General features: G+C 52.5%; 1 protein-coding gene across 1 annotated transcript in view; it reads left to right on the top strand.

The window, feature by feature from the left end:
- LOC132590929 (mitochondrial disaggregase-like) overlaps window positions 1–23,485 on the top strand; it is a 137,564-nt gene that overhangs the window by 48,048 nt on the left and 66,031 nt on the right. The window contains exon 4 of the mRNA XM_060263842.1: window positions 10,155–10,252. Within this exon, the coding sequence (XP_060119825.1) occupies window positions 10,155–10,252 (98 nt within the window). The remainder of the gene's footprint in view (window positions 1–10,154; window positions 10,253–23,485) is intronic.

Here is a 23,485-nt window from a genome sequence, read left to right as displayed (position 1 = left end):
CACCAAAGTGGATCTCTATAAACAATGAAGATGTGCACAACCCACCACCCCCTCGACAAAAGCATCTTGGGGTCTGTTTACAAGATAATGAATGTGATGCAGAAAGTAGAGAAAGAGGTACTTTTCTCCCTTTCTCACAATTCGAGAACTTGTGGGCATTCGATGAAATTGCTGAGCAGACAGGTTAAAATGGATAAAAGGAAGTACTTCTTCACCCAAAGGCTGATTAACATGTGGAACTCACTGCCACAGGAGGTGGTGGCGGCCACAAGCATGGCCACCTTCAAGAGGGGGGGAGATAAAAATATGGAGCAAAGGTCCATCAGTGGCTATTAGCCACAGTGTGTGTGTGTGTGTGTATTTGCCACTGTGTGACACAGAGTGTTCGACTGGAGGGGCCACCGGCCTGATCCAACAGGGCTTCTCTAATGTTCTTATGTGACACAGAGTGTTGGACTGGAGGGGCCACTGGCCTGATCCAACAGGGCTTCTCTTATGTGACACAGAGTGTTGGACTGGAGGGGCCAATGGCCTGATCCAACAGGGCTTCTCTTATGTTCTTATGTGACACAGAGTGTTGGACTGGATGGGCCACTGGCCTGATCCAACATGGCTTCTCTTATGTTCTTATGTGACACAGAGTGTTGGACTGGAGGGGCCACTGCCCTGATCCAACATGGCTTCTGTTATGTTCTTATGTGACACAGAGTGTTGGACTGGATGGGCCAATGGCCTGATCCAACAGGGCTTCTCTTATGTTCTTATGTGACACGGACTGGAGGGGCCATTGGCCTGATCCAACAGTGCTTCTCTTATGTTCTTATGTGACACAGAGTGTTGGACTGGAAGGGTCATCGGCCTGATCCAACAGGGCTTCTCTTATGTTCTTATGGAGCGGAGGTCCGTCAGTGGCTACTAGCCACAGCATATTGTTGGAACTCTCTGGGGCAGTGATACTCTGTGTTCTACGTGCTTGGGGGGGGGGCACAGTGGGAGGACTTCTAGTGTCCTGACCCCACTGATGGACCTCCTGATGGTGCCTGGGTTTTTTTGGCCACTGTGTGACACAGAGTGTTGGACTGGATGGACATTGGCCTGATCCAACATGGCTTCTCTTATGTTCTTGTGTAATGAGGTCTGTATATGCTCCAACTCCTCCATTCTTGGAACCTTGAGGATGGTTGGGCATCACTTAAAACTCTCGGGAGGGGACCTTCGCTTGCTGCGGCATCTTAGAGTGAAGGAACTCTTTCTGCCCTTCCCTGTGTTGAACTGCCAGGTTCAGGGCTCGATTACCTGGGTCAAATTGCTGAGCAAACAGGTTAAGACGGATAAAAGGAAGTACTTCTTCACCCAAAGGGTGATTAACATGTGGAATTCACTGCCACAGGAGGTGGTGGCGGCCACAAGCATGGCCACCTTCAAGAGGGGTTTAGATAAAAATATGGAGCACAGGTCCATCAGTGGCTATTAGCCACAGTGTATGTGTGTATATAACATTTTTTGCCACTGTGTGACACAGAGTGTTGGACTTGATGGGCCGTTGGCCTGATCCAACATGGCTTCTCTTATGTTCTTATGTTCTTTTGCCGCTCCTGAGAGCGAGTTTGGTGTAGTGCTTAAGTGTGCGGATTCTTAACTGGGAGAACCGGGTTTGATTCCCCACTCCTCCACTTGCAGCCACTGTAATGACCTTGGGTCAGCCAGAGCTCTTGCAGAGCTGTCCTTGAAAGGGCAGCTGCTGTGAGAGCCTTCTCCAGCCCCACCCACCTCACAGGGTGTCTGTTGTGTGGAGGAGATGATATAGGAGATTGTGAGCCGCTCTGAGACTCTGATTCAGAGAGAAGGGCGGGGTATAAATCTGCAGTCTTCTTCTTCTTCTGAACTGGTATTGGTCGTTATTTTGGAGACATAAAAGTCTGTGGCTTTTGCGCTTGGCCAGGGAACTAGCACCATGGGCACACGCCAAAGAGAAGAGACACCCCCCCCCCCCCCGCTTTGGAGCATCAGTATCCCAAAACCAGACATGTGGGGAGAAGGGGACTTGAAGCTCCCCCCCCCCCCCCCAGGCAGGCGGACAGTGTCTGCACACGGGTGGGAGTGACATGGGCAGAGAGGGCTGGAACGGGCTGGCTCTCTGCTCCACGGAGCTACCTAGGAAACTTTGGTGCAGCCCCATAACTGAAGCCCGTTTATTTTACTGGGGAAGAGGGTGATCATGTTAATCCAATCAGAGGGCTGTTCAGGAGGACAGGTGTCTCTTTCCATTACTCTAACTAGCCCTGGAGAAGCAATCAGAGTGTCAGGGCTCATCAGGAGTGACGCTTGACGACACGCAGCCGTTCCCCAGCTCCCTTCTTGCGCACGCCGGACAGCTCTGGGGCTTGGGATGAGGCAAGGTGACATGCACACAAACACACACATGCAAGCCCCTGCCTGCTCTGTGGCTTTTTGGAGAAGGAACGCTGCCTGCTGTTCGTTCCCGGTTGTCATCGATTAAAGAAGCAAGTTCCTTGTGTCAAAAGAGAAGTTCTCTGCATGTCCTCCCAGGGCAAGGATCCCCAACTGTTTTGAGCTTGTGGGCACCTTCAGAACTCTGACACGGCTTGGCGGGCGCAGCCACCACAAGGGCTGCCGTGGGAGGCAGACGGTGGCTCAGTGGTAGAGCATCTGCTTGGTAAGCAGAACGTCCCAGGTTCAATCCCCAGCATCTCCAACTAAAAAGGGTCCAGGCAAATAGGCGTGAAGAACCTCAGCTTGAGACCCTGGAGAGCCACGAATGGGGCTGTGGCTCAATGGTGGAGCATATGGTAAGCAGAAGGTCCCAGGTTCAATCCCCAGCATCTCCAACTCGAAAGGGTCCAGGCAAGTAGGCGTGAAAAAGCTCAGCTTGAGACCCTGGAGAGCCATGAATGGGGCTGTGGCTTAGTGGTAGAGCATCTGCTTGGTAAACAGAAGGTCCCAGGTTCAATCCCCGGCATCTCCCACTAAAAAGGGGCCAGGCAAGTAGGTGTGAAAAAGCTCAGCTTGAGACCCTGGAGAGCCATGAATGCGGCTGTGGCTCAGTGGTAGAGCATCTGCTTGGTAAGAAGAAGGTCCCAGGTTCAATCCCCAGCATCTCCAACTAAAAAGGGGCCAGGCAAATAGGTGTGAAAAACCTCAGCTGGAGACCCTGGAGAGCCATGAATGGGGCTGTGACTAAGTGGTAGAGCATCTGCTTGGTAAGCAGAAGGTCCCAGGTTCAATCCCTGGCATCTCCAACTCAAAAGGGTCCAGGCAAGTAGGCGTGAAGAACCTCAGCTTGAGACCCTGGAGAGCCATGAATGGGGCTGTGACTAAGTGGTAGAGCATCTGCTTGGTAAGCAGAAGGTCCCAGGTTCAATCCCTGGCATCTCCAACTCAAAAGGGTCCAGGCAAATAGGTATGAAAAACCTCAGCTTGAGACCCTGGAGAGCCACTCCTAGGGGTCTTAGTGGATCATACGCTGAACATGAGTCAACAGTGTGATGCAGTGGTTAAAAAGGCAAATGCAGTTTTGGGCTGTATCAGCAGAAGTCTAGTGTCGAGATCCCGTGAAGTGATGGTATCGCTTTACTCTGCTCTGGTAAGTCCTCACCTGGAGTCTTGTGTTCACTTTTGGCCACCACATTTTAAGAAGGATATGGACAAGCTGGAATGCGTCCAGAGGAGGGTGATGAAGGTGGTGAGGGGTCTGGAGACCAAGTCCTATGAGGAAAGGTTGAAGGAGCTGGGGATGTTTAGCCTGGAGAGGAGGCGGCTGAGAGGTGATAGGATCACCATCTACAAGTCCTTGAAGGGCTGTCCTATAAAGGATGAGGTGTAATTGTTTTCTGTGGCCCCAGATGTTGGACCATAACCAGCAGGTTGAAATTAAATCAGAAGAGTTTCCGGCTCAACATTAGGAAGAACTTCCTGACCGTCAGAGCGGTTCCTCAGTGGAACAGGCTTCCTCTTTGGGGGTTGGACTAGATGACCCTGAAGGTCCCTTCCAACTCAGGAGGTGGTGGGCTCTCCTTCCTTGGAGGTTTTTCAACAGGGGCTAGATGACCATCTGACAGTGATGAAGATCCTTTGAATTTAGGAGGAGGGGTTTGCGAGTTTCCTGTATTGTGCAGGGGGTTGGACTGGATGACCCTGGAGGTCCCTTTGACCTCTATGATTCCTCCTCCTCTTTTTCCTCCTCCTCCTCCTTCTCTAACAAACATCTGCAGACATCTAATTTGTAGGGATGCCTACTTAGCTGCACCGCCCTATCCCATTGACGGGGCTGAGCTCCACCTCGTTCGTTTCCCCTTAAAGCAGGGGTGTCAAACATAAGGCCTTGTATGGCCCACAAGCAGCTGGTGCACAGGAGAGTGATGGAGGAGAGGAATGGGTGAGGCCACTCTAGTTGTGCCTTCAGCGTGGTCAAACAACCTCGTCTGCAGCAATCAAGCAGCGTGGGAACTTCTGCCCAATGCTGGATTGCTGGCACTCCAGTCCACCCAGGCAGATTTTCCTCTCTGCCAGTTTGGTGTAGTGGTTAAGTGTGCGGACTCTTATCTGGGAGAACCAGGTTTGATTCCCCACTCCTCCACTTGCACCTGCTGGAATGGCCTTGGGTCAGCCATAGCTCTGGCAGAAGTTGTCCTTGAAAGGGCAGCTGCTGTGAGAGCCCTCTCCAGCCCCACCCACCTCACAGGGTGTCTGTTGTGAGGGGAGAAGACATAGGAGATTGTAAGCCGCTCTGAGTCTCTGATTCAGGGAGAAGGGCGGGATATAAATCTGCAATTCTTCTTCTTATTCTTCTTCTTCTCTACCCCCTCCCTGCCCATGGAGGCTTGCCGTGAGGACACACCAACTTGGAGCTTACGAGCTGCTGCCAGTTTGGTGTAGGGGTTAAGCACGCAGGCTCTTATCTGGGAGAATCGGGTTTGATCCCCCACTCCTCCACTTGCACCTGCTGGAGTGGCCTTGGGTCATCCGTAGCTCTCGCAGAGTTGTCCTTGAAAGAGCAGCTGCTGCAAGAGCTCTCTCAGCCCCACCCACCTCACAGGGTGTCTGTTGTGGGGGAAGGAGATGAAAAAAATTGTAAGCCACCCTGAGTCTCTGAGATTCAGAGTTGAGGGCGGGAATGCATGCAATATCTTCTTCTAGGGAGCCAGCCTTGTGTAGTGGTTAAGAGTGTGGACTCTTATCTGGGGGAACTGGGTTTGAAGAAGAAGAAGATATTGGATTTCTATCCCACCCTCCACTCTGAACAGTCTCAGAGCGGCTCACAATCTCCTTTACCTTCCTCCCCCACAACAGACACCCTGTGAGGTAGATGAAGATATTGGATTTATATCCCGCCCTCCACTCCGAAGAGTCTCAGAGCGGCTCACAATCTCCTTTACCTTCCTCCCCCACAACAGACACCCTGTGAGGTAGATGAAGATATTGGATTTATATCCCACCCTCCACTCCGAAGAGTCTCAGAGCGGCTCGCAATCTCCTTTCTCTTCCTCCCCCACAACAGACACCCTGTGAGGCAGATGAAGATATTGGATTTACATCCCGCCCTCCACTCCGAAGAGTCTCAGAGCGGCTCACAATCTCCTTTCTCTTCCTCCCCCTCAACAGACACCCTGTGAGGTAGATGAAGATATTGGATTTACATCCCGCCCTCCACTCCGAAGAGTCTCAGAGCGGCTCACAATCTCCTTTCCCTTCCTCCCCCACAACAGACACCCTGTGAGGCAGATGAAGATATTGGATTTACATCCCGCCCTCCACTCCGAAGAGTCTCAGAGCGGCTCACAATCTCCTTTCTCTTCCTCCCCCACAACAGACACCCTGTGAGGCAGATGAAGATATTGGATTTACATCCCGCCCTCCACTCCGAAGAGTCTCAGAGCGGCTCACAATCTCCTTTCTCTTCCTCCCCCTCAACAGACACCCTGTGAGGTAGATGAAGATATTGGATTTACATCCCGCCCTCCACTCCGAAGAGTCTCAGAGCGGCTCACAATCTCCTTTCCCTTCCTCCCCCACAACAGACACCCTGTGAGGAGGGTGGGGCTGGAGAGGGCTCTCACAACAGCTGCCTTTTCAAGGACAACCTCTGCCAGAGCTATGGCTGACCCAAGGCCATGCCAGCAGGTGCAAGTGGAGGAGTGGCAAATTTGATTGTCCTTGAAAGGGCAGCTGCTGTGAGAGCCCTCTCAGCCCCACCCTCCTCACAGGGTTCTGTTGTGGGAGAGGAAGGTAGAGGGGACTGTGAGACTCTGAGATTTGGAGTGGAGGGCGGGCTATAAATCCAATAACAACTACTTTTTCTACTTCTACTGCTGCTGCTACTACTCCTGCTTCTTCTCTGTGTCGTTGAGCTGATCACCTTTGGAAAGAGTGGGGGGTCCGTTTTTTGGGGGGGCAGGGGTGGGGGGTTCTTCCCTCCTCCCCCAGATTTTTGCTCATGCATTTGGTTCCTCCCTCCCCACTCCAGCATCATTAAGAGACGCAGGCCGCTGTCGCTCCCCAATTCCCACCCCGAGCCCTTCCTATTGACAGTTATCCGGAATCCGAAGGAATTCAAGACAAATGATTAAGAGGACGGAGTTAATAAAATTTGAAAAATTGAGACCTGTCACTCGGCTAAACTTTTTTCAATACCACCGACAGGAAACATATTTCCCCAATGAGTGACCTTCCGCAGCTGCCCCGGTTCCGCAGCGCCGAGAGTGGGGCGGCCGGCCGGCTATTTATCAAATATTATAAACCAGAGCCTACTAATGCAAGCGATGTCTATGGGGGGGGAGAAGGGTGGATACCGTGTGGGGCCCGGGGCGTTGCCCAGGTGTCGATTCTCGGGCGCGAGAGACAGCCAGTGGGAGTTGACAGATTGCTTGTCTCCGGGACAGTACAAGGTTGTTGCCCTCTCAGCAGGCACACAATCGCCGCCGCCCGGACCACCGTGTCACATGGAGGTCCCCACTCCTGAGGGCAGCTGCCCCAGACCCGCGGAAGGGCCGGCGGGGTCAGGCCAGGGCTCCGAAGAAACCAGCGGCTACCTCTCCCTCCGACACCCGGATATTTATTAAAGCATAATATTTTATTGTCCGTCGGTACCGGAGGTGAAAATCGACCGGGTCTTAGGAGTCTGGTTCTATCAATTATTGCGGCAATTAGTCAAGTCGTCAAAACGGGGGGATTGGAACAATATTGGTTAGCCGTTATTAATAGATCTAAGGGAGGAAATTGGGGAGGGGGGGTGTAGCCGGCCTGGAAGATTCCCTCCTGGGAGGGGGGCGGGCAGAGAAAACTTTCTCTTTCAACGGAGGCAGACTGTTTGGCAACAAAAGAACGGGCGAAGGGACGACGGCGTTGTCTCTTTAAAGGATATTGAGTGGCCATGGGCCGGCATTATACCATCGCACCTGTCCCGATCATATTCTTTATTGGAGGTGACAGCGCACAGAGCTGAAATCACTCTGCGTCGGATGTTTATGGAGCACATTTTTCATTCTGTAAGCAAATATAGATCCCTTACGCTGGATCTTGAAAGTGGCTAATTTCTCTGTCTGCCTCTTGCTCGCTTCTCCCGGCTGTGCTGGAAGCCTCAGCAGCGTCACGAGGCAGCGCGCCAGAGCGATAGAGCAGAGGGGTGATGGCCGGAGAGACCTGTGTTCGAGTCCCTGCTCAGCAGTGATGTTCAAGTGACCTCAGGTCTCCCCAGTGAGCGTCACGGCTGAGAGGGGACTTGAGCCAGTTTGGTGTAGTGGTTAAGTGCATGGACTCTTATCTGAGAAAACCGGGTTTGACTCCCCACTCCTCTACTTGCAGCTGCTGGAATGGCCTTGGGTCAGCCAAGAGCTATGGCTGACCCAAGGCCATTCCAGCAGCTGCAAGTGGAGGAGTGGGGAATCAAACCTGGTTCTCCCAGAGAAGAGAGCTCTGGCTGACCCAAGGCCATTCCAGCAGCTGCAAGTGGAGGAGTGGGGAATCAAACCCGGTTCTCCCAGATAAGAGAGCTATGGCTGACCCAAGGCCATTCCAGCAGCTGCAGGTGGAGGAGTGGGGAATCAAAACTGGTTCTCCCAGAGAAGAGAGCTATGGCTGACCCAAGGCCATTCCAGCAGCTGCAGGTGGAGGAGTGGGGAATCAAAACTGGTTCTCCCAGAGAAGAGAGCTATGGCTGACCCAAGGCCATTCCAGCAGCTGCAGGTGAAGGAGGGGGGAATCAAACCCGGTTCTCCCAGATAAGAGAGCTGTGGCTGACCCAAGGCCATTCCAGCAGGTGCAAGTGGAGGAGTGGGGAATCAAACCCGGTTCTCCCAGATAAGAGAGCTCTGGCTGACCCAAGGCCATTCCAGCAGCTGCAAGTGGAGCAGTGGGGAATCAAACTCGGTTCTCCCAGATAAGAGAGCTATGGCTGACCCAAGGCCATTCCAGCAGGTGCAAGTGGAGGAGTGGGGAATCAAACCCGGTTCTCCCAGATAAGAGAGCTCTGGCTGACCCAAGGCCATTCCAGTAGCTGCAAGTGCAGGAGTGGGGAATCAAACCCGGTTCTCCCAGATAAGAGAGCTCTGGCTGACCCAAGGCCATTCCAGCAGCTGCAAGTGGAGGAGTGGAGAATCAAACCCGGTTCTCCCAGATAAGAGAGCTCTGGCTGACCCAAGGCCATTCCAGCAGCTGCAAGTGGAGAAGTGGGGAATCAAACCTGGTTCTCCCAGATAAGAGAGCTATGGCTGACCCATTCCAGCAGCTGCAAGTGGAGGAGTGGGGAATCCAACCTGGTTTTCCCAGACAAGAGAGCTCTGGCTGACCCGAGGCCATTCCAGCAGCTGCGAGTGGAGGAGTGGGGAATCAAACCCGGTTCTCCCAGATAAGAGAGCTCTGGCTGATCCAAGGCCATTCCAGCAGCTGCAAGTGGAGGAGTGGGGAATCAAACCCGTTTCTCCCAGATAAGAGAGCTCTGGCTGACCCAAGGCCATTCCAGCAGGTGCAAGTGGAGGAGTGGGGAATCAAACCCGGTTCTCCCAGAGAAGAGAGCTCTGGCTGACCCAAGGCCATTCCAGCAGGTGCAAGTGGAGGAGTGGGGAATCAAACCCGGTTCTCCCAGATAAGAGAGCTCTGGCTGACCCAAGGCCATTCCAGCAGGTGCAAGTGGAGGAGTGGGGAATCAAACCCGGTTCTCCCAGAGAAGAGAGCTCTGGCTGACCCAAGGCCATTCCAGCAGGTGCAAGTGGAGGAGTGGGGAATCAAACCCGGTTCTCCCAGAGAAGAGAGCTCTGGCTGACCCAAGGCCATTCCAGCAGCTGCAAGTGGAGGAGTGGGGAATCAAACCCGGTTCTCCCAGATAAGAGTCCGTACACTTAACCACTACACCAAACCGGCTCTCAGAGAGAAATGCTTTCTCTAGGCCAGCTGACAAGAGTGGTGGGGACTTTGGGGGGCCTACAATATGTGTGAAAGAGCCACTGTGTCTCCTGAGCCTCAAGTTTGGCCATCCCTGTTCTAGACCCTGGAAACTTGCAGGTGTTTTGAGATGCCCACATAATTTGGATTTATCTCCGCCTCTGGAATCATTGCCTGGGAATAGCTCCATTCGGTGCTTGCTGGAGCATTGCAGAGGTCCTGTGGTCCGTGCACCAACATGAGATTTTGGTTGCCCCAGAAGAGATTGGCAGGCTGCTTCTGCAGTTGGGGGTGCAGACCCCCGCCCCGAGAAGCCCCTCATTTCTCCCTGCCCTGCTTTTGCCCTCTCTTGTGCTGCCATTGTGCATTGTCCTTCGGGGTCCCGGCTGAGTCCGGCAACAGTTGAGGGTCAACGAGCCGAAAGCACCGCGTCTAATTGCAGCCGCGGTCGATCCATAGGAGCGCCGTCGGCCCGTGAGCGGGAACGCAGGGGAGACATTCATTTCTTGCTCGCTTTCGCTCGCCCCGTCCTGCAAACAGCTTTTCCTTGCCAAAGTCGATTGTTTCCGGCGAGGCCCCTCTTTTGTCGGCCCTCTGACATCCGTGCGCCTCGCCGCTGGTGGCCCCCTTGTCTTTTTCTGAGCTGGAGCAAAGGTTAAAGAGGGCGTCGGATCGCTGAGAGGCCGCAAGCTGCACGCGGGGCCGGCCGTCTTCTCCTCTCCTCTCCCACAGGCTGAGTTCCTCTTCTTCTTTTCCAGGTGCCAACCCCCTGCAGAGAAATGAAATGGGGCACACGGCCGTGGATTACGCCCGAGAAGGAGAGGTCATGAAGCTTCTGAAAGCGTCGCAAACAAAGGTGGGTGAGCCTGGATTCCGTTTTAGGAGAGCGGGCGTGCAGCGGGCCAACGAGGATGGGGGACTGGGGAGGTTCTTGGAACTGCTCTTCTGAAAAATCAGCTTTAGAGGAGGGTTCTAGCTGGTAACCACCCCGTAAAAAGTCTGCCGTGGAAACGTCGTGATGCGACGTCACTCCAGAGTCGGAAACGACTGTTGCTTGCACAGTGGGCTACCTTGACCTTTAAAGAGCCAGAGTGGCGCAGAGTGGTAAAGCTGCAGTACTGCACTCAAACTCTCTGCTCACGATCTGAGTTCGATTCCGGCGGAAGCTGGGCTCAGGTAGCCAGCTCCAGGTTGGCTCAGCCTTCCATCCTTCCGAGGTCGTTAAAGTCTCCAGCTTGCTGGGGGAAAAGTGTAGATGACTGGGGAAGGCAATGGAAAACCATCCCATAGCAAAAAGTCTGAGTTTGATCCCACCGGAAGCTGGGTTCAGGTAGCCGGCTCCAGGTTGACTCAGCCTTTCATCCTTCCGAGGTCGGTCAAATGAGTCCCCAGCTTTCTGGGGGGAAAGTAGAGATGACTGGGGAAGGCCATGGCAAACCACTCCGTAAAAAAAAGTCTGCCGCGAAAATGTCGTGATGCGACATCACCCCAGAGTTGGAAACGACTGGTGCTTGCACAGGGGACTACCTTTACCTTTTTCTAGCTGGGGGTGGAAATCTAGCAGGCGCTCCTTTGCATATTTGGCCACAGAGCCCTGATGTAGCCAGTCCTCCTGGAGCTTATAAAAAAGAGCCTTGTAAGCTCTTGGAGGATTGGCTACATCAGTGGGTGTGTGGCTTAATATGCAAATGAGCTGCTGCTAGATTTCCACCCCTGGTTCTAGCAAAACTGCTTAATGCATGTATGCCGGGGGTGGCCAACGGTAGCTCTCCAGATGTTTTTTTTTTGCCTACAACTCCCATCAGCCCCAGCCATTGGCCCTGCTGGCTGGGGCTGATGGGAGTTATAGGCAAAGCAAAACTTCTGGAGAGCTACCGTCGGCCACCCCTGATGCATGCTATCGAGTAAGCAGTTTGGTGTAGTGGTTAAGTGTGCAGACTCTTATCTTGGAGAACCGGGTTTGATTCCCCACTCTTCCACTTGCACCTGCTGGAATGGCCTTGGGTCAGCCATAGCTCTGGCAGAGGTTCTCCTTGAAAGGGCAGCTGCTGTGAGAGCCCTCTCCAGCCCCACCCACCTCACAGGGTGTCTGTTGTGGGGGAGGAAGGTAAAGGAGATTGTGAGCTGCTCTGAGATTCTTCGGAGTGGAGGGCGGGATATAAATCCAATATCTTCATCTACCTCACAGGGTGTCTGTTGTGGGGGGGAAGGGAAAGGAGATTGTGAGCTGCTCTGAGACTCTTCGGAGTGGAGGGCGGGATATAAATCCACTATCTTCATCTACCTCACAGGGTGTCTGTTGTGGGGGAGGAAGGAAAAGGAGATTGTGAGCCGCTCTGAGACTCTTCGGAGTGGAGGGCGGGATATAAATCCAATATCTTCTTCTTCTAAAGCTGCCTGGACAGCTTTGGATATTGTGTTTCAGAGAGGGTGAAGTGCATGAAAGGCCACCCGTTCTCCGCCTCCTAGACCCGGGATCCCCAGCTGTTTTGAGTCCTTTGGAATTCTGATGCAGCATGGCGGGGACGACCAGAAAATGGCGACCGCAGGAAATGAAGCCAGCCACACAATAGCTACCACAGCTGACCTTAAGCCACATGGTGAAGAGACTTGTGGGCACAGGGCAGGGGTCACGGGATGTATGTGTGGGGGGGAAGGTATTTGTGAAGTTCCTGTGTTGTGCGGGGCGCAGCTTTATTTGTGGGAAGCGCTCCTTTGCGTATTAGGCCATACCCCCTGGTGTAGCCAATCCCGCTGGAGCTTACAGTAGGCCTTGTGCTAAGAGCCCTGTAAGCTCTTGGAGGATTGGCTACCCTAGGGGTGTGCGGCCTAATATGCAAAGGAGTCCCTCCCACAAAAAAGGCCCTGCTGCGGGGGTGGAGTTGGACTAAACCCTGGAGTCCCTTCCGGCTCTGTGGTTCTGTGATCTTTGTGCTGCCAAACTAGTGTTTTTAAAAGTCTGCACAGGCAATCCTAGAGTTGGAAGGGACCTCCAGGGTCAACTAGTCCAGCCCCCTGCACAAAGCAGGAAACTCACAAACACCTCCCCCTAAATTCACAGGATCGTCATTGCTCTCAGATGGCCATCTAGCCTCTGTTGAAGAACCTCCAAGGAAGGAGAGCCCACCACCTCCTGAGGAGGAAGCCTGTTCCACTGAGGAACCGCTCTAGCGGTCAGGAATCATAGAGTTGGAAGGGACATCCAGGGTCATCTAGTCCAACCCCCTGCACAATGCAGGAAACTCACAATACCTCCCCCTAAATTTACAGGATCTTAATCGCTGTCAGATGGCCATCTAGCCTCTGTTTAAAAACCTCCAAGGAAGGAGAGCCCACCACCTCCCGAGGGAGTCTGTTCCACTGAGGAACCGCTCTAATGGTCAGGAAGTTCTTCCTAATGTTGAGCCGGAAACTCTTTTGTTTTAATTTCAACCCATTGGTTCTGGTCCTACCTTCTAGGGCCACAGAAAACAATTCCACACCCTCCTCTATAGGACAGCCCTTCAAGTACTTGAAGATGGTGATCCTATCACCTCTCAGCTGCCTCCTTTCCAGGCTAAACATCCCCAGCTCCTTCAACCTTTCTTCATAGGACTTGGTCTCCAGACCCCTCAGCATCTTCGTCGCCCTCCTCTGGACCCGTTCCAGCTTGTCTATATCCTTCTTAAAATGTGGAGAGTAAAGCGATACCATCACTTCACGTGGTCTGAACACTAGACTTCTGTTGATACAGCCCAAAATTGCATTTGCTTTTTTAGCTGCCACATCACACTGTTGACTCATGTTCAGCGTATGATCCACTAAGACCCCTAGATCCTTTTCACACAGACTACTGCTAAGACAAGTCTCCCCCATCCTATAACCATGCACTGGATTTTTCCTACCGAAATGCAGAACTTTACATTTATTCCTGTTAAAATTCATTTTATTGATTTTAGCTCAATTTTCCAGCCAAATGTTCAGTGGCCAATCAGAAGTACTGCTGTGCAAAGATCACTCCCACTTTCTAGGAACACCAGGTGAGCACCAAGTAAGGTGTCCACAAGCACGAGAGCACCCCCCCCCCCACACTCAAGACAAAAACACCGTCTCACGGAATGCAGGTGTATCTTCTTCAATTTGTGAAGACCTGCAGGGTGCTTCCTTTCAGATACTTGCTGCTTTCAGCGGGGCTGAAACGGCCCTTGCTGGCTTAGCTAAGAGAATATAACAGGAGCCAGTATTACTGATTGCAAATCAAGTCGCAACGCGGTTTAGCCTGGGAAATAGCTACCCTGTCTTGACTTTGCTGATCTGGCCAGCTGGATCCACTCCATGGTAACATTAACATAAGAACGTAAGAGAAGCCATGTTGGATCAGGCCAGTGGCAAATCCAGTCCAACACTCTGTGTCACATAAGAACATAAGAGAAGCCCTGTTGGATCAGGCCAATGGCCCGTTCAGTCCAACCCTCTGTGTCACATAAGAACATAAGAGAAGCCCTGTTGGATCAGGCCAGTGGCCCCTCCAGACCAACACTCTGTGTCACATAAGAACGTAAGAGAAGCCATGTTGGATCAGGCCAGTGGCAAATCCAGTCCAACACTCTGTGTCACACAGCGGCCAAAAAAACCAGGCACCATCAGGAGGTCCATCAGTGGGGCCAGGACACTAAAAGCCCTCCCACTGTTGCCCCCCCCCCCAAGCACCAAGAAGACAGAGCATCTCTGCCCCAGACATAAGAACATGAGAGAAGCCATGTTGGATCAGGCCAGTGGCAAATCCAGTCCAACACTCTGTGTCACACAGTGGCCAAAAGAGAAGCATAAACATAGAAGAAGCTATGTTGGATCAGGCCAGTAGCCCATCCAGTCCAACACTCTGTGTCACACAGTGGCCCCAAAAAACCCAGGTGCCATCAGGAGGTCCACCAGTGGGGCCAGGACACTAGAAACCCTCCCACTGTGCCCCCTCCCCAAGCACCAAGAATACACAGCATCACTTCCCCAGACATAAGAACGTAAGAGAAGCCATGTTGGATCAGGCCAGTGGCAAATCCAGTCCAACACTCTGTGTCACATAAGAACATAAGAGAAGCCCTGTTGGATCAGGCCAGTGGCAAATCCAGTCCAACACTCTGTGTCACATAAGAACATAAGAGAAGCCCTGTTGGATCAGGCCAGTGGCAAATCCAGTCCAACACTCTGTGTCACATAAGAACATAAGAGAAGCCCTGTTGGATCAGGCCAGTGGCCCCTCCAGTCCAACACTGTGTCACATAAGAACATAAGAGAAGCCCTGTTGGATCAGGCCAGTGGCCCCTCCAGTCCAACACTGTGTCACATAAGAACATAAGAGAAGCCCTGTTGGATCAGGCCAGTGGCCCCTCCAGTCCAACACTCTGTGTCACATGAGAACATAAGAGAAGCCATCTTGGATCAGGCCAGTGGCCCCTCCAGTCCAACATTCTGTGTCACATAAGAACATAAGAGAAGCCCTGTTGGATCAGGCCATTGGCAAATCCAGTCCAACACTCTGTGTCACATAAGAACATAAGAGAAGCCATGTTGGATCAGGCCAGTGGCAAATCCAGTCCAACACTCTGTGTCACATAAGAACATAAGAGAAGCCATGTTGGATCAGGCCAGTGGCAAATCCAGTCCAACACTCTGTGTCACATAAGAACATAAGAGAAGCCCTGTTGGATCAGGCCATTGGCAAATCCAGTCCAACACTCTGTGTCACATAAGAACATAAGAGAAGCCATGTTGGATCAGGCCAGTGGCAAATCCAGTCCAACACTCTGTGTCACATAAGAACATAAGAGAAGCCATGTTGGATCAGGCCAGTGGCAAATCCAGTCCAACACTCTGTCACACAGGGGCCAGAAAACCCCAGGTGCCAATAGGAGCTACACCAATGGGGCCAGGACACTAGAAGTCCTCACACTGTTGCCCCTCCCAAGCGCCCAGAATTCAGAGCATCACTGCCCCAGACACAGAGTTCCATCTATGCCCTGTGGGCTAAGAGCCACCAATGGATCTCTGCTCGATATGTTTATCCATAAGAGACTAGACTACTGCAGTGCACTCTACATAGGTCTCCCCTTGACATCTACTCCAGTTGACGTAGAATGCTGCAGCCTGGTAGTTATTATCTCTAAAAGGAGGGAAGAGAGAATCCAGCGGAGCTGAACAAGTCACAGGAGCGGCCTTGGCGTCTGTGGCTGGGCCAACGCATTCCACATGCCGCAGCGGAGAAAGAGGGAAGCAATTTTCGGGCGTGTCAGGAGGAGCGCTCTGGATTTGTGGCTTGCCTCTGCCTGAAGTCTGGTCGTCTTCAGAGCTGCTTCGTGATGAATATACAGCTGGGGGGGATTTGCTGGCGGAGGGTTTGCCAGCCCCACTTTTCCTGCCGGGAGCCCGCCGAGAGTCTTTGAGAATTTATTGCCCATTTTAATCACCGCTGGAGAATGAATTGGCGGCGCTATTAACGGAGGAGACGCGGCCCATCGATTTTATTTACATACGCCGGTGACAAAGCGGCGGCAAGACATTTCCATATGCGAATGCCGTTTCCGTTTTTAGGAGAGCTCTCCCACACACCTGCTCCAGATGCATCTCACTCTTGTAAAGAGTCATGGAAAAGCATGAAGCAAACGGAATTGTAGCTAGATTTGTTTATTACCTCTGTTTAGGGGAGGGGCTTTAGCTCAGTGGTACAGCTTTGCATGCAGAAGGTCCCAGGTTCAATCCCCGGCATCTCCAGTTAAAGCGACCAGGCAGGAGGTGATGGGAAAGAACCTCAGTGGCTCAGTAGCAGAGCCTCTGCTTGGCATGCAGAAGGTCCCAGGTTCAATCCCCGGCATCTCCAGTTAAAGGGACCAGGCAGGAGGTGATGGGAAAGAACCTCAGTGGCTCAGTGGGAGAGCCTCTGCTTGGTATGCAGAAGGTCCCAGGTTCAATCCCCGGCATCTCCAGTTAAAGGGACCAGGCAGGAGGTGATGGGAAAGAACCTCAGTGGCTCAGTGGGAGAGCCTCTGCTTGGTATGCAGAAGGTCTCAGGTTCAATCCCTGGCAACCCGACTGCTCAGCAAATTCACGGCGTGTCCACGAGTTCTTGTATTGTGAGAAAGGGGGGAAAGGACTTCTTTCTCTTACTTCTACCTTCTGTTCTGGATTGACCAATGCTGACCTTGGTGGGCCAAGGTCTGTTTCAGTATGAGGGAGTTTCTTATGTTCACCCGTGGAGAGGGTAACCCAGCAAAGTGGCATAGCATCTGTTTGGCAAGCAGCAAATCCCAGTTCAGCGCCCATGAGCAGGCAGAGGCCGATGGGGAAGACCTCTGCCTGAGACCCTGGAGAGCCTCTCTGAGTAGACAAGACGGACGTAGGTTGACCAAGGCTCTGATTCAGTAGAAGGCAGTTACGTGAGCCCATGTGTCCACTCCTCATCCATCTTACAGGGCAGATCTTTCGTAGCCAGCACACTGCGTTGCTGCTGCTGGAGAAAAATCGAAGGATGGACAGAGTGTCAGACTTTGGCTTTCACAGGGAATCACGTCTGCCATCGCCTGATGTCCCTGGACTGCCGTGGTGGCCTCCCGTCCAAATACTAACCAGGACCGACCCTGCTTAGTCTCCAAGATCTGATAAGATCAAGCTAGCCAGTTTGGTGTAATGGTTAAGTGTGCGGACTCTTATCTGGGAGGACTGGGTTTGATTCCCCACTCCTCCACTTGCAGCTGCTGAGATGGCCTTGGGTTAGCCATAGCTCTGGCAGTGTTGTCCTTGAAAGGGCAGCTGCTGTCAGAGCTCTCTCAGCCCTACCCACCTCACAGGGTGTCTGTTGTGGCGGGGGGGGGGGGGGAGAGAAGATACGGGAGATTGTAAGCCGCTCTGAGACTCTGATTCAGAGAGAAGGGCGGGGTATAAATCTGCAGTCGTCATCTTCTTCTTCTTGCTGGTGCTGCTGTTGGAAAAACTTGAAGGATAGACAGAGTATTAGGCTTTGGCTTTCAGAGGGAAGCAAGTTTGCCATTGCCTGATGTCCCTGGACTGTCCTGGTGGTCTCCCATCCAGGGACTAACGACGGCTTAGCTTCGAGGATCTTGACAGGATTGGGCTAGCCTGAGCGGTCCAGGTCAGGTCTGTACATAGTTACTTGCATCGCTTAAGGCACCATTGTGGCCACATGAGCCTCCCTGAAGTCACAGATGCACCTGGGTTTTGGCCACTGTGTGACACAGAGTGTTGGACTGGAGGGGCCACTGGCCTGATCCAGCAGGGCTTCTCTTATATTCTTATGTGACACAGAGTGTTGGACTGGAGGGGCCACTGGCCTGATCCAGCAGGGCTTCTCTTATATTCTTATGTGACACAGAGTGTTGGACTGGAGGGGCCATTGGCCTGATCCAACATGGCTTCTCTGATGTTCTTATGTGACACAGAGTGTTGGACTGGAGGGGCCACTGGCCTGATCCAGCAGGGCTTCTCTTATGTTCTTATGTGACACAGAGTGTTGGACTGGATGGGCCATTGGCCTGATCCAACAGGGCTTCTCTTATGTTCTTATGTGACACAGAGTGTTGGACTGGATGGGCTTCTCTTATGTTCTTATGTGACACAGAGTGCTGGTCTGGATGGGCCATTGGCCTGATCCAACAGGGCTTCTCTTATGTTCTTATGTGACACAGAGTGTTGGACTGGATGGGCCATTGGCCTGATCCAACAGGGCTTCTCTTATGTTCTTATGTGACACAGAGTGCTGGACTGGATGGGCCATTGGCCTGATCCAACAGGGCTTCTCTTATGTTCTTATGTGACACAGAGTGCTGGTCTGGATGGGCCATTGGCCTGATCCAACAGGGCTTCTCTTATGTTCTTATGTGACACAGAGTGCTGGACTGGATGGGCCATTGGCCTGATCCAACAGGGCTTCTCTTATGTTCTTATGTGACACAGAGTGCTGGTCTGGATGGGCCATTGGCCTGATCCAACAGGGCTTCTCTTATGTTCTTATGTGACACAGATTGTTGGACTGGATGGGCCATTGGCCTGATCCAACAGGGCTTCTCTTATGTTCTTATGTGACAAAGAGTGCTGGACTGGATGGGCCATTGGCCTGATCCAACAGGGCTTCTCTTATGTTCTTATGTGACACAGAGTGTTGGACTGGATGGGTCATTGGCCTGATCCAACAGGGCTTCTGTTATGTTCTTATGTGACACAGAGTGTAGGACTGGAGGGGCCACTGGCCTGATCCAACAGGGTTTCTCTTATGTTCTTATGTGACACAGAGTGTTGGACTGGAGGGGCCACTGGCCTGATCCAACAGGGCTTCTCTTATGTTCTTATGTGAAACAGAGTGTTGGACTGAAGGGGCCATTGGCCTGATCCAACATGGCTTCTCTTATGTTCTTATGTGACACAAAGTGTTGGACTGGATGGACCATTGGCCTGATCCAACATGGCTTCTCTCATGTTCTTTTGTCTGGGGCAAGTGATGCTTTGTATTCTTGGTGCTTGGGGGGCAACAGTGGGAGGGCTTCTAGTCTCCTGGCCCCACTGATGGACCTCCTGATAGCACTTGGGGTTTTTGGCCACCGTGTGACACAGAGTGTTGGACAGGATGGGCCATTGACCTGATCCAACATGGCTTCTCTTATATTCTTATCTTCTTATGGACCTCCTGATGGCGCCTGGGTTTTTTGGCCCCTGTGTGATACAGAGTGTTGGACTGGATGGGCCACTGCCCTGATCAAACATGACTCCTCTTCTGTTCTTATGTCTGGGGCAGTGAAGCTAGAAGAGAGCCAGTTTGCTGTAGTGGTTTAGTGTGCAGACTCATATCTGGGAGAACCATTAGGTTTGTGCCAGTATACAATTTTTGTACATTGTATTTTTGTAGCATCACTGAACACAGTTGTTTGGGGTTTTTGTACTGCAGAATCTTGTAGCAGTGAGTTCCGCAGGGTCAGTTGTGGACTGTGCAAATCAATTCAGGGTCCATCAGTTCCGTTGCCTGTGTCTTGGAAGCAGCGGTTTCTTTTTCATCCCGGCCACTCCGGAGAAGGAGCTTTCGCTCACCGATCGGTTAGCTTTTTGTTACGCCGCTCCCTCAGCCTCTGCCCTCGAGTCACATCCGATCATTTATATGATGACAGAGCAGCTTTTATGTATTCTTTTCAAAACGTGGGAAAAAAAACAGGATGGGGGGGGCAAAAAAAAGAATTGGCCTATATATTCAGGAAGACAGAGACGTATCGACGGGGCCGGAGTAGTTTGAGGTGGGTGATATATACGGAGCCTGAGGGAGCTCCGCCGTCGACACTCTGGATGCAATCCAGCAAGTTCCGCTGGGATCGGCGAGGAAGTTATTGCTCCATATAGAAGCATTAGGACTGATGGGGGTGTCTCTGCTACACACTAGACGGATAGCGGCAACCGGCACTGGATTGTTTTCTATTTGTTCTGTTTTGCTTTTTTAAAGAACCTCTGTCAAGGTCAGAAACGTGGCAGGAAACGCACCGGCAAGATTTGCTGCCTTTCTAAGCCAGGTGGGACGGCACTGTCTTCCCATGCTGCGCGCTTACGCTAGTCATGCTGCTTCCAGAGGTACTCTCAGAGAATGCAGAATCTGGGGAAGAGGCACAGTGGGAGGGCTTCTGGAGTTCTGGCCCTGCTGGTGGACCTCCTTATGGCACCTGGGGTTTTTTGGCCACTGTGTGACACAGAGTGTTGGCCTGGATGGGCCATTGCCCCGATCCAAAAGGGCTTCTCTTATGTTCTTATGTCTGGGGCAGTGATGCTCTGTATTCTTGGTGCTTGCGGGGGGCAAAAGTGGAAGGGCTTCTAGTGTCCTGGCTCCACTGATGGACCTCCTGATGGCACCAGGTTTTTTGGCAACTGTGTGACACAGAGTGTTAGCCTGGATGGGCCATTGGCCTGATCCAAAAAGGCTTCTCTCATGTTCTTATGTCTGGGGCAGGGATGCTCTGTCTTGGTGTTTGGGGGGGGGGCACAGTGGGAGGGCTTCTAGTGTCCTGGCTCCACTGATGGACCTCCTGATGGCACCTGGGTTTTGGCCACTGTGTGACACAGAGTGTTGGACTGGATGGGCCATTGGCCTGATCCAAAAAGGCTTCTCTCATGTTCTTATGTCTGGGGCAGGGATGCTCTGTCTTGGTGTTTGGGGGGGGGGGGCACAGTGGGAGGGCTTCTAATGTCCTGGCTCCACTGATGGACCTCCTGATGGCACCTGGGTTTTGGCCACTGTGTGACACAGAGTGTTGGACTGGATGGGCCATTGGGCTGATTCAACATGGCTTCTCTCATGTTCTTATGTCTGGGGCAGGGATGCTCTGTATTCTTGGTGCTTTGGAGGGGCAACAGTGGGAGGGCTTCTACTGTCCTGGCCCCACTGATAGACCTCCTGATGGCGCCTGGTTTTTTGGCCACTGTGTGACACAGGGTGTTGGACTGGATGGGCCATTGGGCTGATCCAACAAGGCTCCTCTGATGTTCTTAAACCAACAAACAACAGAAGCCCTGACCATGGAAATCCTGCAGAACTCTTCCGCTGCCTTATCATCATTGGTCCATCGAAGTCAGTATTGTCTACTCAGACTGGCAGCAGCTCCTCAGGGTCTCAACCTGAGTTTTTTCACGCCTATTTGCCTGGACCCTTTTTAGTTGGAGATGCCAGGGATTGAACCTGGGACCTTCTGCTAACCAAGCAGATGCTATACCACTGAGCCACCGTCCAACTCCTAATCTGGGGAAGAGGCAGAGTGGAAGGGCTTCTAGTGTCCTGGCCCTGCTGGTGGACCTCCTGATGGCCCCTGGGTTTTTGGCCACTGTGTGACTCAGAGTGTTGGACTGGATGGGTCATTGGCTTCTCTTATGTCTAGGGCAGTGATGCTTTATCTTCTTGGTGCTTAGGGGGGCACTTTGTGACACAGAGTGTTGTCCTGAGCCAACGTAAGAACAAGTCATGTTGGATCAGGCCAGTGGCCCCCTCCAGTCCAACACTCTTGTGTCATACAGTGACCAAAAAACCCCAGGTGCCATCAGGAGGTCCACCAGTGGGGCCAGGACACTAGAAGCCCTCCCACTGTGCCCCTCCCAAGCACCAAGAATACAGAGCATCACTGCCCCAGACAGAGAGTTCCAACAATACGCTGCAGCTAATAGCCACTAAGAGAACATAGAAACATAAGAGAAGCCATGTTGGATCAGGCCAGTGTCCCCTCCAGTCCAACACTCTGTGTCACACAGTGACCAAAAAAACCCAGGTGCTATCAGGAGGTCCACCAGTGGGGCCAGGACACTAGAAGCCCTCCCGCTGCCCCCACCAAACACCAAGAAAACAGAGCATCCCTGCCCCAGACAAAGAGTTCCAAGAATACCCTGTCGCTAATAGCCACTGATGGACCTCTGCTCCATATTTTTATCCCATCCCCTCTTGAAGCTGGCTATGCTTGTAGCCGCCACCACCTCCTGTGGCAGTGAATTCCACATGTTAATCACCCTTTGGGTGAAGAAGGACTTCCTTTCATCTGTTCTAACCCGACTGCTCAGCAATTTCATTGAGTGCCCACAAGTTCTCGTATTGTGAGAAAGAGAGAAAAGGACTTCTTTCTCTACCTTCTCTATCCCGTGCATAATTTTGCAAACCTCTCTCATGTCACCCCTCAGTCGACGTTTCTCCAAGTTAAAGAGCCCTGAGTGCTTTAAGCTTTCTTCATAGGGAAAGCGTTCCAACCCCTGTAATCATTCTAGTTGCCCTTTTCTGCAACAAGAAATGGAGATTTCTAAGTCAAATGCAACACACATCCTAATAAGTTTGATTAGAACCGGTAAGTCAGATAAGAATCCCTTGTCCCTATTCAGCCATGGGGAAGGCCGTTGTTCTGAATTTGTGAATGGACTCCCCTCCCAGAGCTGAACAGGGACGTTGGCTTCTTATCTCACTACTGATGCCAGTTTGGTGTAGTGGTTAAGTGCGCAGACTCTTATCTGGGAGAACCAGGTTTGAATCCCCACTCCTCTACTTGCAGCTGCTGGAATGGCCTTGGGTCAGCCAGAGCTCTCTTCTCTGGGAGAACCGGGTTTGATTCCCCACTCCTCCCCTTGCAGCTGCTGGAATGGCCTTGGGTCAGCCAGAGCTCTCTTATCTGGGAGAACCGGGTTTGATTCCCCACTCCTCCACTTGCAGCTGCTGGAATCGCCTTGGGTCAGCCAGAGCTCTTATTTGGGAGAACTGGGTTTGATTCCCCACTCCTCCACTTGCAGTTGCTGGAATCGCCTTGGGTCAGCCAGAGCTCTTATTTGGGAGAACTGGGTTTGATTCCCCACTCCTCCACTTGCACCTGCTGGAATGGCCTTGGGTCAGCCAGAGCTCTCTTATCTGGGAGAACCAGGTTTGATTCCCCACTCCTCCATTTGCACCTGCTGGAATGGCCATGGGTCAGTCAGAGCTCTCTTATCTGGGAGAACCGGGTTTGATTCCCCACTCCTCCACTTGCAGCTGCTGGAATGGCCTTGGGTCAGCCAGAGCTCTCTTATCTGGGAGAACCGGGTTTGATTCCCCACTCCTCCACTTGCAGCTGCTGGAATGGCCTTGGGTCAGCCAGAGCTCTCTTCTCTGGGAGAACCGGGTTTGATTCCCCACTCCTCCACTTGCACCTGCTGGAATGGCCTTGGGTCAGGCAGAGCTCTCTTATCTGGGAGAATTGGGTTTGATTCCCCACTCCTCCACTTGCACCTGCTGGAATGGCCTTGGGTCAGCCAGAGCTCTCTTATCTGGGAGAACCGGGTTTGATTCCCCACTCCTCCACTTGCACCTGCTGGAATGGCCTGGGGTCAGCCAGAGCTCTCTTATCTGGGAGAACCGGGTTTGATTCCCCACTCCTCCACTTGCAGCTGCTGGAATGGCCATGGGTCAGCCAGAGCTCTCTTCTCTGGGAGAACCGGGTTTGATTCCCCACTCCTCCACTTGCAGCTGCTGGAATGGCCTGGGGTCAGCCAGAGCTCTCTTATCTGGGAGAACCGGGTTTGATTCCCTACTCCTCCACTTGCAGCTGCTGGAATGGCCTTGGGTCAGCCA

The sequence above is a fragment of the Heteronotia binoei genome, unplaced genomic scaffold, assembly GCF_032191835.1.
Source record: "Heteronotia binoei isolate CCM8104 ecotype False Entrance Well unplaced genomic scaffold, APGP_CSIRO_Hbin_v1 ptg001192l, whole genome shotgun sequence".
NCBI lineage: Eukaryota > Metazoa > Chordata > Lepidosauria > Squamata > Gekkonidae > Heteronotia > Heteronotia binoei.
Note: the sequence above shows the minus strand (reverse complement) of the source record. Positions and strands in the feature narration are given on the sequence as shown.